The following is an 18,399-nucleotide window of genomic DNA, read 5'->3' on the forward strand; positions in this document are numbered from 1 at the left end:
TTCTTCACAAGATTTAGCAGGTCATGAAAAAATGTTATTATCCACATTATCTCTGACCTGATGTTGAACATTCTGGCCTTTTCTCGGGAATTGCATGTCTAGGACTACTTACATTCATGTGTCTGTCACTTTTCAAGACGTTACACTTTAATTTGAGAAACATTTGACTACTAATTCTGGCATATCGATCAAGTTGACTGAGTTTTCTTTGTAGAGTAAAAAGATAATCTTCTGGCCAACCAAATCCATCAGTCAGTTTTTGATTTTTGTAGATTCTTCAGTTCCTTTGCATCACTAATGCATTAAAAGACATAACAGATTCCATTTTTCCACCTTCCCTTAAATTACACGTTTATAGAATATAATTTCATTTGACCGATTTCAGATTTTCTTTATATCTACGGATATAAAAAGCAAATAATATACCGTGTTGTCTCAGCCGATAAGACTTTTGCCGAGTCAAAGAAACTAAACAGCACTTCTAAGATTTATGAAAGGGTACAGAATTGAAAAGTTCTCGTTTGGTTGCGCGTGATATGTGGTTAGTTAAAACTGCTTGTCTAGTTGTCTAGCGAAAAACAATCACGAACATCACTTTTTTATAAAACAACATCGTATATATATATATATATATATATATATATATATATAATATATATATATATATATATATATGTATATTTATAGTGATATCTTTTATCATTAACTTGTTTCAGTCAAATGACTGCGGTCAAGCTGGGACACCGCTTTGAAGAGTTTAGTCGAAGAAATCGATCCCAGTAATTGCTTTAAGCATGTTACTTATTCTATTGGTCTCTTTTGCCAAACCGCTATGTTACACCAAGTGGTGCGTTTTGGAACAAGAATACAGACGTAGAGACACAGGTATGTGTGCACGCGCGCACACACACACACACGAAGGGCTACTCACAGATTCTACCAAATTCACCGATAATCTATTGACCGGAGGGAGCTATAATAGAAGACACTCGACCGCCGCAACCGGTAGTGGCACTGAACTCGAGACCAGATGATTGTAAAGTGAGTTACCTAACCACACAGCCATGTATTTATGTTTGTCATTGTGACGATAGGTTGTATATATGTTTGTCATCGGAACTCAAAAAATGCAAATATACAGAAGTGGTATTTCTAAAATAACATTTCGAATTACATTTATTTCGATTTACTCCTCTCAAGCACAAATTTAATGCATTTCTCAAGAGATTTTCTTGAAACAATACAAACGATCGAATAAATTTTATACCTCGTGAAAGAAACCTAATGTTTCGAGCAGAACCTTCAGTTGAAATTTTATCTCTCCGACGAAAGCTTCTTTTCCCCGGCTTATAATTTAGTCCAATGTTTAATTTGCATATAGTATATTTAACCGATGTTAAACACCATTAGCTTCCTCGGGCTCTACTCTTTTATTACATATACGATATTTTAGAACCCTGGTGTTCCAAAGCAATATGAATGCATAAACAATGGTAATTAATACTTTATTCGTTATGGAATTAAGCATAATTTGCTTCTCTAATAAAGATTTTTTATATTTAAAAATATATATATAAAATATTTTCTAAAATATCTTATATTTCTGATATAAACTTGCGAACTTCAGATTGATGAGTCTGTATAATATCAGAATAGAAACTGATATTTCTATCATATCATCTGCACTGTTGTATATCTGTACTAAAATTATTCTAATTTATCTGCTCCACCTTGATATTAGAAGAAAATGTTTGCGAACGATATGACTCACTGCTTAAACAACAAGGGTTCTGTAAAATTAATGAGTATCTTGTTTGTTTATTACGATAAAATTTTCCAGTCAGTTTGCAGAATACAATAGAATAACTCTTCAGCATATTACCTGAGATATTTTATAAATATTTATTGTGTACCTCACCTGGAGTCAGCATGCAGTTATGAACTTATTAATATAAACGTAGAATACTGAGATATTTTGGAAGCGATGAGAAATAAGTTACATGATTGATAAGTTACATGATTATAATTCCCCTGAGCCTATGTAGATATAGTGAATTAAATTCTACTTAGAAACTAAAATGTTCAGTAGATTCTGTGTCTTGCCTTTTCCTGTAAAGAGAGGGATTAATTAACTCATAGAAGAGTTGTTATAGACGGCAGAGCTACATGTAAGTATTAATGGGCTGAAAAACCCCGAACAGTTGAGAATAAGTTAACTCATTTTTTCTAATTAGAATACAATACGTTCACTTGAGATATTTTCCGTCAATCATGTAAAGCCTACAGTCGATTGAATAAACACCAGAATATGACTGGTAGTTATTCTATGGTATAAGGAGGACAAGTAGATGGCTGACTCTTCAGAGCATCGGACAAAATGTCTTGGGGGTATTTGTTCCGGCTCTTTACGTTCCGAGTTCAAATCCCATCAAAGGGCAATCTTATCTCATCCTTCCTTGGTCGATAACATTAAGTTACTGGGATCACGGTATCAACTCCTCCCCAAAATTGCCGGTCCTCTGCCTAAATCAGAAATTATTCTGAGGAGTATGGAAGAATGAAATACAATGAAAACCACTGTTATATTTAACTTCAGAACAGTTATTCCCCTGCCCATGTTTTTCTTACAGAAGCCGAGTTGCAGCTACTAAAAACAATTTCAACTGTCTCAACGTTAACAGTATCGGAGTCCTGCAAACATAATGGGCTGGACACTTTCCCACCCAACAAAATGATTTGAAAAGACACCAACCTACCGCCATTAATAATTACTTTAATAACCTTTTACCTTCTTTATTCATTTCAAATTTTACCCTAATTTCAGATTGAGATTGATATTTTTTTTTTCATTTTCTTCCATTACAGAAAATCATTCAATCTGGCGAAGGAATTACTAAGGTGAGGATTAAAAAAGTATTTATCACATGCACACTCATATTATCTATCTTACTGTATAACTGATATGTGATTTTGCGAGTCTAGGAAGCATATAGGGAAATTTCAGGATCAGTATAATAACGAAAAGAGACACATGTTGTTTAAACTCAAGTCAGACTTTATCGATCAGACGCAGGATCTAAGGTGTTATTATCACTTTTATTTCTATCTTTATGTCATACTTATATCACTCGAAAATTACGTCAACAATGTCAATGTATGTGGCAGTGCAGTAAGCAGTAAGCTACAGGCGAATACAACGGATAGCTCTATTCATCAAATAACTGAAGTATTCATCGATGAAACCGACGACAAATTCATCTTTGCTAGAATGCGTGAATTAGAATGCTTTTTATGAAGTATACACACACACACACACACACACACACACACACACACACACACACCACACACACACACATATATATATATATATATATGTATGTATGTATGTATGTAAATAGACAAGTGGTACAACAAGGCACCAATATTTACTGGGAAATAGCAATCGATACAAATACGACGCTATTGTATAGCTTCACTGCGTATTTGCTAGCAAAGACGTGTGTGTGCAACAAACATGAAAAATTTGTCTTACCTCTAGGAAGAACATTCGATAAATGAACAACCTAGAATCGGATAATGCAAGACCGGTTTCTGACTCTTCAAATACGCTTGACAACGTAAATTTAATTATATATATAATTGAATAAGTTGGAGACAACAAGAAGGAGTACAGTTGGACATTTATTTGTAGAGATTAATTGTAGTGACCACAAATAAATGTCCAACTGTACGCCTTCTTGTTGCCTCAAGCTTATTCAATTGTCCATTTACACTCTATACAAGCCTCAACGCAAACCTGGTAGTACGTGTAATACTACTATTGGATAGCTACGGGTGAAATCTGAAGGTGGACGAACTTCAAGAAAAAGAAAATAGTTAGGATTTGGATAAAAACAATACACTTAGTGCTTTTTTCCGTTTGAGGGATTCATCATGATGGATTGATAGATCCCTCAAAAGAACGAAACACCTAAATAAATAGTTTTTATCCAATTGCTGACTATTTCCTTCTATCTATCTATCTATCTATCTATCTATCTATCTATCTATCTATCTATCTATCTATCTATCTATCTATCTATCTATCTATTTATCTATCTCTATATATAGACAAAGAGTACTTATTTCATTATAATGAGGATGAGGCAATGATATGTATGTGGCCAAAAAGAACTTTACTTTCCTATCATTAAAATAAAATCACTTTGAAAAGGTATTTCAATCAAAATATATCAAATACTGAACAGAGTAAAAATTCCATCTAAGTTAAAAGTAATTAGTAAGCTAATGCTAAGGATAGCGAGAAAAGGAGAGAGCAGAGAAAGAAGCCAGGAGCGTCAAAAATATACAGACAAACCCTAAAGCTTTCTACAGATTTGCAAAAACGCCTACTTTAGTGCGGTAAAAGATAGGGTTACTGTTTGAAGAAAATGACTCAGTGACTGCATACCCTTAGAGGATAAGTGAAATACTGAATGTACAATAAAAGAATGTTTTTGCTACTCTGTTTGGACACTTGCAAATAGCTATGCCTGATGAGATCTTTAGCACCACAGCTTTATACAAAGAGATGGCAAATATTGATAACGTCGAAATCGAGGAAACTGTTGCAAAATCAGCCATTGATGAAATGAGATCAAACTCAGTCACAGACCTGATAGATTCTCAGCAATCCTCCAAAAGGAATGCAAAAGGGCTCTAGCAAGACTACTACGGATCCTCTTCCAGAAATTTCTCGCAATTGGGAGACTTCCCAGAAAGTTAAAAAGAGGAAAAATATGTCCAGGGGATTAGGAAGTGCTAGTCCTATCAAACGCAGATCATTGCCGTCTGTGGATATAGTTTTGGCTTTAGCCTGTGTTGTTGCTTATCGGCGGGACTCAGCTTTTCTGTCCGTTGTTTCTTATTGCGTAAAGGCACGTCTTTTCGTCCCCAGTGACTAATGGGTAAAGAAATCTGTGTCCACAAGTAGCCTTGTGTCGAGCGAGCAAACTGGCTATATAGAGATGCATTGGAGTTTGTCGCTTTCGTTCAGACCGTGTGGTACATTGCATCGATGTTTTGGACTTTATGTGTCAAGTGAAGGTGTCAGGTAACGGTGTCAGCAATGGTATTAGCAATGATAGCATAAAAGCATCCCGTTTGCTGGGCCAATTTCTGAGGGGCATGACGCAGATCCTCATAGATGTTTAAGAGGATCCTCATTGAACTGAATAACTCGGTCGGGACGTGGAGATACTGTGAGGCTGAATTTCCCATCCTTGAAGCGTGAAAACAATTTCGATGCAGTTCTTTCAGTAATGGCATCTTTTTCGAACAAATGTTAAAACATATTTGGCAACTTTGGAATCTTAAATGAAAGCAAAGAAAAGCAGGTGTTCAAAACGTTCATTTTCTTTCTGCTGTGCGCTACGTCGTCATTTATTTGAAATTATTTAAAAAACGATAAACAAAAATTTTTGAGGAAGAACACAGCTACAAAAATCCCCATGAAACGTAAGATAAATACATTTTTCGTTTCAATTCAAATAACATTTGATAGAAACGAACGAATTTATCTGACAACCTAGCACACGAACAAACACTTATGTATGTAAGTATGTATGTATGTATGTATGGATGTATGCATCCATGCATGTATGTATGTATGTATGTATGTATGTATGTATGTATGAATGTATGTATGTATGTATGCATGCATGTATGTATGTATGTATGTGTATATGCATGTACATATATATCTTATTGTCTTTATATTTACTACTACATTTTCCAATGTATCGTTTCCTAACTCAAAATTGCAGGGTATGAGTTGAGAGAGACTTGGATGCCATTTCTTGCAGGTCGAGCTACTACTCAAAAGCCTTCCTTGTGAAACACCGCATTAGGTAGTCATGGTCGAAGAAAACTATGATGTAAGCGTTCCAATTGTGACTATCTTATCGTACAGGAACTATATTTGTTTCTACTATAGGCACAAGGCCCAAAATTTTGGAGGAGTGGGCCAATCAATTAGATCGATCCCAGTACAGAACTGGTATTTAATTTATCGACCCTGAAAGGATGAAAGGCAAAATCGACCTCGGCGGAATTTAAACTCAGGACGTAAACACAGACGAAATACTTATTTCTTTACTACCCACAAGGGGCTAAATATAGAGGGGACAAACAAGGACAGACAAACGGATTGTCGATTATATCGACCCCAGTGTGTAACTGGCACTTAATTTATCGACCCCGAAAGGATGAAAGGCAAAGTCGACCTCGGCGGAATTTGAACTCGCAACGTAACGGCAGACTAAATACTGCTAAGCATTTCGCCCGTCGTGCTAACGTTTTTGCTAGCTCGCGCTTTTATCTTATCAATAATGATGATGGTAATGATGACGATAGTGCTTGATGATGATGATAATGATGATGAGGAGGAGGAGGAAGAGGGGGATTTTAATGATATTGATAACAACAACAACAATATGTATTTGTGTATGTGTGTACAGGTGAGTATTATGCTGTGATTAGTTATTAATGCAAACTGTATGTCTTTTTTTTTCTTTTCAATGGAGTCTGGAACTGAGATAGCATCAAGTAGCAGGTATACTCTTACGAATGGCCGATTAACAATCAGCCAGCCACAAGCAGCTTTCGACGAAGGTTATTTCCAGTGTAGTGCAGAGAATGATTTCGGTCGTGTATTAGGAAACCCCGTTCAAATTACGTTCGGAAGTAAGTAAATTATGAAATAAGAAAGTTAATGATAAACAACGTTGTTGCACATTTTTGTATGTGAAATATGCGACATATATATATATATAGATAGATATATATATGTATGTATGTATGTATGTATGTATGTATGTATGTATGTATGTATGTATGTATGTATGTATGTATGTATGTATGTATGTATGTATGTATGTGTGTGTGTGTGTGTGTGAATAATGTGCATCATACGACCATAAGAGAGGATCTCTCAAGATAAACACCGCGGTGCTCGGCGTTCTAACAAAACATTCTCATTAAGTTAGATATAAAGATTGATTTTTGTAATCAATATTGCTTTTGTTGCTAAAAAATATGTGCAGCCATCTAATTTATCATGCTCAAAGTATACACACTGTCAATAGGCCGGTTACTGTAGTATTTGTTTTGAGACAACAACTCTTGTGGAGTTGCAAATTTAAAAGACAACGAATATCAGAGGTCCGGGCATATAGATAACTTCGAACATGTGCCGATTCAAAAGGCCCAGACAGGCCCAAATGTAACTGGTAATCTTAGTGGCTGTTACTGGCAAAATAATTTCTCTCTCTCTCTCTCACTCTCTGACATTTATTGCGTTTTTAACAGAGTAACTCCATAAGCGATGTTTTTGCGGGAGAGATACTTCAATAACTTGTCTATCGACAGTCTATCTACATTAAGATACAGACATAGCTATTTTAATTAAGTACAGTCTCAATTGAATTTCCCAAATGTATACATGTGTGTATGTATTTGTGTGTGTGTGCGTATGGGTGTGTGTGTGTGTGTGTGTGTGTGTACGAGGGTGAGCTGCAAAGTTCTTGGCTTTGGGTAAAATGTAATAGAGGAGGATCAGTTAATTATGATTTCATTCAACATATTCCCCTCGCAGATTCTCACACTTATTGCAGCGGTCCTTTAGTTTTTCTAAGCCCTGTAAAAGAACTTGGAAGTTTGGGGCTCTAACCAGGCATTTTGCGAACCCCTTAAAGTCAGGAACTTTTCAGCACATCCTCGTATACATATATGCCGTCGGTAAAGACTCGTTTCCGAGTATTGAGTGTATGTCAGTCTGGAGGAGGAGGTTATTTGTGTTGCAGCGTATAACAGGCTTCCTGATGGCCACTTCTTGCTGAAAACAACCTATAGCAAGAATCACATTGGATTGCAAGTGATGATTAGGTTAGGGTTGTTCTGTCTTTCCTACGCTGTCGTTTCACTCTGGTATCCGTTCTTTGGATTTCTTCTAAACGGGATATTCCTACATTGGTCAAATTACACCAAACAGTGCGCTGAAACTGAAAAATAGATACACCCACGTGAAACTTTGAAAACCATTTGAAAAACCAGTTTCCTGGGAAATTGAATATAGATGTGTACCCCGCCAAAATTGCTGGCCTTGTGTTACTAATTCAAACGCAAGACTAGAAAGGGATGGTAAGAATGCTAGATAGGGCAGTACCCGGAAAACTATGGGAATAGTGGAAATAACCTGGAAAATAAGCGAAATAAGTTAGTGAATACCAAAAATCAAAGCGATTAGAAAGTTTAAAATTATGAATGCACAAAATGTAAATTATGCCCGTTAAAATCAGACAGCAAAATTTAAAATGCAGTTTACAGGTGTAAAGTCACATCAGAAGACATCTATATAGGTACCAGTTCATGTTTTATAAAACGGAGAATAGCTGACTACAAAAATTCTTTTAAAGATAAAAACAAGAATAATCATTCAAGCCTAAGCAAATTAATTTGGTTGCTAAAGGACAGTAATAAAATATATTCGATTGAATGGGGAATAATTAGTAGGACTAAATCGTATTTCATAGGGAGTAAATGATGTCACTTTTGTGTTCAGGAAATGTACCAAATTTTTATTTCAAAATGCAAATCTTATAAACTCAAGGCAGGAACGTGGTTCAAGGTGCCTTCATAAAAATAAATGTAATTTTATTAAATATAAGTATACTTAATTAAATATGAAAATTATAAATTATTAGAATAACAATCGAGTCGACAATAAAACAAATAATATACAATATTTAAATGTATACCTCTAGAAATAAAAATTCTCCTTGAAATGTGTGGAATGGTAAGCTTTCTAATCTTAACCTATTTTCAGACTACACCTCACTCCACAATCCAAACTTAGCCGAGGTGAACCATGGATCACTGGAAATACAATTATTTATAGTAACACTAACGCCTAAAAACAATTTATTCAAATTCCTGATTTCTTTCGCTTAATTTCGAATGGCAGTAAGAAATGACCCTGATTATACTGTACCGACATTAGCACTAGCATGCACATTTAACAGTGTGCAGTCGATGCAGCTGAAACGTGTGCGTAGGTTCATGTAAGTAACTGTTTAATAAAATTATAGATGTAAGAAATCTCCGCTCTCCCGATTATTATTAATACTATATATATATATATATATACTGACCTGGGGTTAAACTCTAGCATTTACTCTTTATATCTATGTTACAGTTCGCTTAGCTTAATAACTTGAACACTGCTGATGCGATTTAAGATACCATATATGTATTCAGTTCTGTGCGTATATACATAAATAAATGTATCAAATAAGGACTTTTCAGCAGAACGTGGAAACTACAAGATAATAAAACAATCATCATTTATACTTCACACTAAGTACTTAAACTTAAGGACTGGGTTTCTCATAGCGCCTAGCTACAGTGAAAACAGATCGGAAATAGAAAGTTAATTGTGTTTGCCAAGCGCAAACAGGAAAAGAACATCAGTAACAGCAGCAACAGCGGAGGAGTACTAATTCCTTGGTCAATGGATAACCTATCTATAGTCTTTCACATTCTATCACAAATAGCTATTCCCTCTAAAAAATCATTTAATTTGAAAGAATAAATAGAAAATGTGACGTATTTTCCAGTCTTGATAGCGTCAGTTTTTGGTTGTTGATTTTGTTGAGTTTATTTGCTATGATTTACCACTGTTTTTAATGTTGTTTCATTCGAAAAGTAGACTAGCCAAGTTGAATTACTGAGCAACATAATACTCTATTTACACTAGATTTTAGGCACTTATTCAAATACACATAAGGAAACATCTTATTGATTTTGTTTGGAAAAGTAATCGAAAATAAGTAGACTAAAGTTATTGACAGAATGGAAACTGGAAATTTTCAGATAATGGGTCTTTTATACTTAGAGAGACATCCAACAACCAAAACCCCATCCAGTCTTTATATCCTGTATACTATGTTTGGCGAAACCTTATAATGTGAGTGATTTCCCTGTTATAATAGCATTATTTGTGATAGATACGTTTCTTTAAGTGAAAACATCCTTAAAAATGCGTTCAAATATTTCAGTTTCTCAAGTGTTACCTGAAAGACTGCTGCTGTTGTTGCTGTTGTTGTTGCTGTCGTTTATCATCCAAATCAACCATAATGTAGCAGACGGATTATCAGAGACATTTAAGAAATGACAATCGCATCTTTTTTTTTCATGCATCATGTACGCGAACTACATATTTTAGTGTGTCCTATATTTAGGACGGCAAAATTTAATTTACGAGAGATTGACTGCTGTTTCTACGAACAATCGTAGTATCTCCCTCGTTGACTGGGTTTTATCATTGTTGTTGTTTATTCCAAGATCAGAAAATATTGAGCAGACACATAATAATATGTATTCCTTTAGTGACCATCTCATATTACTTCTCATGTACTGTGCATCTATACACGATGTATTCTATGTTTTAAAGATTGTAAAGTGTCGCATGAGGAAATATGGCAAATATGTTTTGCAGATCGAGTGACAACGTAAAGGTTTCGTTGTTGGATTAGTATGCAATGGGTATGATTCTGTTTGGCGGGCATTCTAATGTTTAAAGTATTACTATCGTATATTATGTAAAGTACCTCGTCTTCAAACTGATTTGATATGGTTAACGTTTCTTACCAGTTAATAGCATTAACAAGTTATTTCTTTGATATTTAAATTAAATGAAATTGGAAATTGTATGAAATAATTGCAAACATGAACACTGTAAGATAGAGGTTACTAATCACTGACGTGCTTAGGTCAATAGCTATGAAAATACACGTAAATAGTGATGTATAATAAGTTTTCTGGGGTGAAGTGGTGATACATTACTAAAGGAAGTTTTGTTGTAAGCAAGCTTTTAATGTTTAATGTTACTTAAAGAGGGAAAAGTATTTTTCTAATGTTCTAACTGAGTCTTTAGAAGTTAATAAGTTCAATGTATCCACTGATAGAATTAGATTTAATAAAGATTAACAGATTTGATACTGTGGTCTGTAAATTTAGTTCTAAGGGTAAACAATGTCCCGGGGTCGATTTGCTCGACTAAAGGCGGTGCTCCAGCATGGCCGCAGTCAAATGACTGAAACAAGTAAAAGAGTAAAAGAGTAAAGAGAATGTAACACATTCATTTGTTATAGTATGAATATTTGGGATATTTTTAGAAATAATTACCAAAGTGTTTATTTTTTAAGACAGTAATTGTTTTAATCTACTTAACTAGCATACATTTGTTTCCAAAACAAACACCAATATTATGGATATTTGAACATTCAGTTATCAAAGATATTTATAAAACAAAAAAAAAAACAAAAAAACAAGCAGAATTGTTCTCTAGAATGTTTTATTGTGAAATCTATTTTAAATAATATATTTTTTGCAACAATCATAAAAGAATAAAGTAATTTAATTTGGCATGTGGCATATCACATGTTACATTGGACAAAAATAAAATAAAATAAAAGGACTGAACTGTTATAACATTCAAAGAATTAAGGGAAGGTTTTGTTTACCTGTATTGCATGTTGATATTCGGCTGGTGAAAATTTAATTTGCCTTGAACGAAAATCCAAAGAAAAAAGTATAGATGTTTTATCATCTCCATTTGAGGTATCTCAAAAAATAATGTATAATACTTTCAGAAATAATACTTACCAGAAAAAACTTTCTTTACAAAGTTTTCTTTGTTCTTTAATTATAGCACTCGGTGAATTTTCAAACGTTCGACCTGAAGCAGTCCATGTGAAGGCCTACGAATTTGCAATCCTTATATGCAGTGAAATTAGATATAAACCACGTAAGTTTTCCCACAAAGAAAGCCGTCTTTAATTTATAGATTGTTTTATCTCCATTTGAAGTATCTCAGAGGTAAAGGAACCGGCTATAAACAATTACTTATTTTATTACATTCAGTCAGGTTCTTTATTTCATATCAACAGCATGTAATACTAGAACCTATACCTAAGTGGTTCTCAAAGTGACAAATTGCTTGATACTAACAATAAGTGAAATATTTAGCACTCCCACCTTCTATTCATACAATTTTTGTTTCTAGAGGGCCCTAACTTGCCCGAATTAAGGTTATAAAAGATATTAATTTTAATAAGCAGGGATATTTGTCAACCCTTTTTTTCCAATCTTTTCAGCTTTCCATAGGAAATCTACCACCAAAATAAGCCCAAATTTTAATCAAAAACAGTTTAACCTAAGCATATTTCTGGTGCTGAAAATAACGAAGTGTTTTACCCTATTCCTTATTTGCGATAAGAAATAGCCCCATGAGATAGAGATGGAATAAAATACTTGTTTTAATGAAAATATATTAGGTAATTTAATAACATTTAAAACAGAAAAGCGTATATATATACGTTGTTACCCACGTGTTACTCTTTTCATATTTATAATGTAAAATATAAATGTTATGAAAATCGTAACAGTTAATTCCTAATCATCGGGGAGTACTTAAGAAAAATAAATAACAGGAGTATAAAACATCGTTGTGAGCAATAAAGTTTCCCGTGTATTCCATTTTCCGTCTCTATAATTTGTTTTATACCAAATGTACATTGAAGAATTTCTGAGGTAGATCCAGCACAATTGTGTAATTACCGTGGATGACGCCAGGTAGTCATAGGCAGTGAACGTGCTTATCACCGTACTACAAAGAACATACCCAAAACCTAAATATTATGTGTGTGTGTATACGACGGGATTCTTTCAGTTTCTAACTACCAAATTCACTCACAAGGCTTTGGTCGGACCAAGGCTATAGTAGAAGATACTGGCCCAAGGTGCCACTCAGTGAGATTGAGCCAGGAACCATGTGGTTGCGAAGCAAGACTATGACCACACAACCATATATATATATATAATATATATATATATTTAAAAAAGGAGATGTGGAGCACGAGTTGTGATATATAAAAAAAGGAAATGAAGAAAATACTGACAAAAATAATTTAAGTAAGGGAGAGTGTATTTAATTAGGTGAAAGTTCTTTTTACCGGTTGCGCATTTGTTATGCTTATCAAAAGATAGAGTTCCTTTCTGATTGATTTGTTTCTCTTATCAGATAAGAGAAAAAAATCAATATATATATATATACAAGATAAGAAAATGGAGAAATACATCTAAATCAAATATCAATTACCAGATAATACTCAATCACATACTTTATATATATTCTACTTATTATACAACATTACTCTTTTATGTACACTTTTTTATGTACATTCTTTCATGTACACTGATTTGTTCTGCTTTTTATATTTAACCCTACAGTCTCTTATGTGGTGGTTTAATAAAGTATGTGATTGAGTATTATCTGGTAATTGATATTTGATTTAGATGTATTTCTCCATTTTCTTATCTTGTATTAGTAATTTGTGGTAAATCTTTTTACCTTTGCCCATATAATACAGTAAATGAATTGATTGCATCGCAATCATTAACATTTATGTATTAACTTTGTTGAGTACTTCACTAGCAGTATATTGGATATATGTTATCCCATGGAGGGTTGCATTTACAACCCCTATCTCAATTTGTATATGGTATCTTAAATATATATATATATATTTGTTTGTATGAATATATATATATCTATATATATGTATGTATTTGTATGTATGTATATATGTATGGATATATATATTTGTATGTATATATATGTGTTTGCGCGTAATGTATATAATATGTATCTATCTATACTATAATGGAGAAATTTGCTTATTAATCACATATGTAACAATTACTAAAAGTACTAAAAGAAAGCAATTATTAAAGTGTTGACTGTCTGGAAATATTTTTACAAATTCATATTGTAAGAAATTTTCTATACTTTTGATTTTTCAAGTTTAATGAATTTTTTAAACTCCAATTTCTCGCAAATATAAATGTTATTTGCTTTCACAGCATCCTATTCTTCACAAATTTAAATATTCACAGTAGAGTATTCCATTTTCATTTGGAAAGTCTCTCACTTTCTCTTTTAAGTTTTAGTTCGCTATTAGGAAAACCGATAGATTATTCTATTAATGTATAGGTAATGTAAAATCATTATTTAACGAATGAAAATGTTTTAAAATACCCGTATAATTTTTGAACGCGAGATAGCTCTGAGAAGAGCCTAGAAAGTTGGGTAATTATTATAAGAAGACGAGGAGAAACAAAAGTTACCGACAAGTATTGAAACTTGCACTTTATTCACAGAGATGCACCTTATTCACTTTATTCACATAGATGCACATGCACACAAATGAAATGCAATGAATGTGTGTGTGTGTGTGTGTGTGAGTGTGTGATGTTCACTGACAAAAATTCGTGCTGTATCACTTTTGTGTCGCGGTTTCAAAGTGACAAAAATATTTTGACACAAATGAAATTCTAATGTTGAAGTGAGATGTCCCTTAACAGTACGACTTAAATACAGGTGTTACATACAAAACATTTTAAATGTACCCTAGCCCTAACTCTAACCCTACCCCTAACCCTAACCCACCCTAAAACTAACCCTCTCCTTTATATCGTTACGTAGATGCATCGGAATTTCTGCATTTAAGCGGGACGTCTGTACTTAAGTAGTACCGTGAAACTAACGGTTTTTGTGTGTTTTTGAACGGCTTTCAAACATCTTCCACGCTGAAGTTGTTTTTGTTTCAACACACCATCTCAGATCAAGTACATCTCCGTAATTTTTTTAAATAAATGTGGATAAATGCCAGCAATGACCTTCTCAGGCTCTCCAATATTTTAATTTCTAAACAGAAACAATCGGGGGCAGGGAGTGAGGTTGCAAAAAAATTCATAATTTCTCAAATTTTCTTTTTTAAAGCATATTAATGTATTTATGAGAGAAAATATTGAAAAACATCAATACAAGCGAGAGTGATAAAAAACGAGGAGGGTTGTCTTTGCATGTGCTAGAAACAACAGTCAAATTGCCCTTAAATCACTTTTCCCACTGAAAATGTCAACAATTTATTATTATTTTTTTAAAGGAAAATGCTCTTCCCATGATTTCGAAGTGCAAAAAATATTGGCCAAAATAGGTCCAGAGTAGGATGATGAGGGAAGATAGGTTTAAAAAAAAAAGGAATCATCAAAACTTTTTGCATACAAAGATGCTCCCCCCCAACCCCATCATTTCGAGGGCTGTCGTTTAAAAAGAATAAGAAAAATCCCTGAAAAAATTTTCCCCTACAAATTTCTTTATAATCATAGTCTTTGCTGTTTGAAAGGGATTTGTATTAATTTTCATTAAAAGATACCCATCTTCCTGATAGTTACAAGGAGAAAAAGTCAGGTCGTGTGAATTTTCCGAAACTATTCTCTCCACATCCTTGAATACATACACACTATAATCCATTCACACACACGCACATACACATAGACTGCATACATACGTGCATATAGCTTATGTGTATAGTAAAATAGAACCTCATTTATATTGCTTGTCCTTTAATAAATGTAAATCATTAATATATTAATACATACAAATACTGAGATTAATCTATTGATCTATCAATCAATCCGAGAATGCTTTAAAAAACCATTCAGTTAAGTAAACAAATTTATATGTACATGCTTAATTGATTTTAATGTGACACGGACTTCATTTTTTATTGAACATCCACAAAAGGAATCACCTACCAATGGGTTAAAGGAGATGCTGAGAATTTTGTTCGACCTACTAAACAGAAATACATGTTCATATCTTCCAATGGACGTTTGTATTTTGCGGAAGTTTCTATCGCCGATCATGGGGTGTACCGATGTCTGGTGAAACTGTCGTCAGCTGTCAACAGCGTAATGGAAATTGATCAGCCCCCAAGCCGAATAAGTTTACCGATACCCTTGGTTGTTTCGTTTTCATGTAAGTATTACACTTTATCAAGACTGATTTCAGAGATTATTGTTGGAAACAAAATGATAAGTTTGAGAGCCAATATAAATGTCTTGTAACATTCTTTTCTACTCAAGGCACAAGGCCCGACATTTTGGGGGAGGGGGCCAGTCGATTAGATCGACCCCAATTCGCAACTGGTACTTAATTTATCGACCCTGAAAGGAGGAAAGGCAAAGTCGATCTCGGCGGAATTTAAACTCAGAACGAAAAGACAGAGGAAATACCTATTTCTTTACTAACCACAAGGAACTAAACACAAGGAGGACAAACAAAGACAAACCAACGGATTAAGTCGATTATATCGACCCCAATGCGTAACTGGTACTTATTTAATCGACCCCAAAAGGATGAAAGGCAAAGTCGACCTCGGCTTTTAAAAAACAACCAATAATATTACATCAATTTTTATCAAGTTTAGACTAATCTGTGCGAGGTTTGGCCTTACATCTAATCAATATTTTGTGGTTATTGTTTAATCCATAATCAATCCAGATAGATGAACATGCTAACTTGATAAAAAGGATTTTAGCCTTAATGTTTCTAAAAAAGAGATGGAAGAGATTGAGACTTGAAAAAATAATACTGTGTGTAATTTCTAACTCGTTGAGAAAGGCTAGAAGCTCAGAGTTCTTTTCCTCGAATTGTGTGCAGGGCACTTGCTGTGACTCTGAAGAAATCCCTCACCGTAATAATTTGCAGTTTTCAAGGTGATAGGTACTGACCATACGCATCAGGTCTCCATAGCGTACATCTTTTCTCCGATATCCCCAGTGTAAGTTAAGATCAACGTTAAAATCGAACCGGACTTTAAAAAGAAGGATTCTTTAGGAAAACCAGATTGATGGGCTGCCTGTGTTGTAGCATGAGATTTTGGCAGTAGAAACACGCATCAACACGAACAACATCGACGTTACGCATTTTTGTTTTCAGTACGTCTACAAGCAAAGTTGGATAGATTGCCTTTTTACTAGGTTTTGTTTTTGTTTAGCCACATATCAGCACTAGTCGGAAGGCTTATTCCGAAGGATCAAAAGGATTCTAACACTAGTCATCCCTTTGTTCTGTATATTTATGAACATCTTGTTTAATGTGCCCTTCTTTTTTTAAGAGAGTAGTGTGTGATTCTAGGAAAGATTTGGATGTTATTTCCTGTAGATCGAGTGATCATATAGCTAACTTCCTCGAGTACTTAAGTGACCGCAATCATCTTTAACTGAAATAGGCGTTCGGTCGTTATCGTTTAACTGACTGCCTATGCTTTGAGTCAGATCCCATTTGTGTCAGCAGCAGCGGCTTTTGCTATCATTGTTTGATTACCTTGCCGTTATGGGCACGAACAATGTGGTACTATAACCGGAACAAAATGGGTAGACACACTTTCTGTCTCACTAATGTTGGCTGGTAGTTGTTGTTGATGATGATGATGATGATGATGATGATGATGCGGTTTTTAGTAGAGGGGGTCATGTGGTTGGTGTCCCCCACGTTAGATGAGATGCGAGCGTCCCCGTGGCAGCGAACGATCGACACAAAACCGTGTGAATCAAACTGCTTAATTACATCTCTATCTTTATACACCTAAGAGAGTAACTTGGTCCTGGTGAGACGATTCCATGTTTTGTTTTCAGCTGTTTTTGCATACGTTCACTATACCTTATAAAAATATTTAAATATAACAAAATTCAATAAAACGTTTGGCGTTGACAGCGAAAAGAGTGAATACTTCTCTCCATGAGTTATAATATAGAGTTTTATCCCTGTACATTCCAACATTCGCATTTTCATTGGAATTAATAAAATAAATATTAGTTACATACAGTATAGCCATTGTTTATAATATTTTACCTGGGAGTAGTCGTTTTAGCTATCCCTAGATGAAAATTATCGCCTCCCTTGTGCTGTAGATTCACTGATAGCCAAATAACGAATTTCTTGCGCAATTTCTTTTCGCATTGGACACAAATAATGATCATTATTGGAAATATTGAATGACCATAGCCAGCAGCAGGCAAGGCACTTGTGCCTTGCCTGCTTGCTAGAACTCTATTCTTCAAAATGTTCAATTTGGGTTGTCTGTCGCCATTTTTTTTCTTGTTTTTTTTTTTCAGTTTTGCCCAGTTTCTCTGATTCTATGTCAACAGGTATTTTAAGGGTTGTAGGGTCGTTGCTGCCGTTCTTTTACAGTTTTCCTTCTTTCAGTCAGAAATGAAAGACTCGTCTTGGAAAGTATGGACTGATCTGTACATTTGAGTTGACAAATGACAGCAGTTACTTCAGCGCTTTTATTTGTTTCTTTTTTTTTTTTTTTTGCTTAGATAAGGTCACTGATGATCGTTCGAATGAGCCAGTCAAGCTGATTTTAATAATATTCTAAAGATAGCGCAACGTTCCAAACTTTTCAGAGGTCTGCAATCGGTTGTCAACACTTCAAATCTGTAGTA

The 18,399-nt window shown here is 34.3% G+C and overlaps 1 protein-coding gene across 1 annotated transcript in view; it reads left to right on the forward strand.

Annotated features, from left to right (window-relative positions):
- The window catches only part of LOC115213226 (contactin-like), a 252,773-nt gene that overhangs the window by 81,936 nt on the left and 152,438 nt on the right, over positions 1-18,399 (forward strand). The window contains exons 8-11 of the mRNA XM_029782161.2: positions 2,866-2,898; positions 6,567-6,726; positions 11,753-11,848; positions 15,692-15,925. Of these exons, the coding sequence (XP_029638021.1) occupies positions 2,866-2,898; positions 6,567-6,726; positions 11,753-11,848; positions 15,692-15,925 (523 nt within the window). The remainder of the gene's footprint in view (positions 1-2,865; positions 2,899-6,566; positions 6,727-11,752; positions 11,849-15,691; positions 15,926-18,399) is intronic.

This window comes from Octopus sinensis, linkage group LG6 (genome assembly GCF_006345805.1).
Source record: "Octopus sinensis linkage group LG6, ASM634580v1, whole genome shotgun sequence".
Taxonomy (NCBI): Eukaryota; Metazoa; Mollusca; class Cephalopoda; order Octopoda; family Octopodidae; genus Octopus; species Octopus sinensis.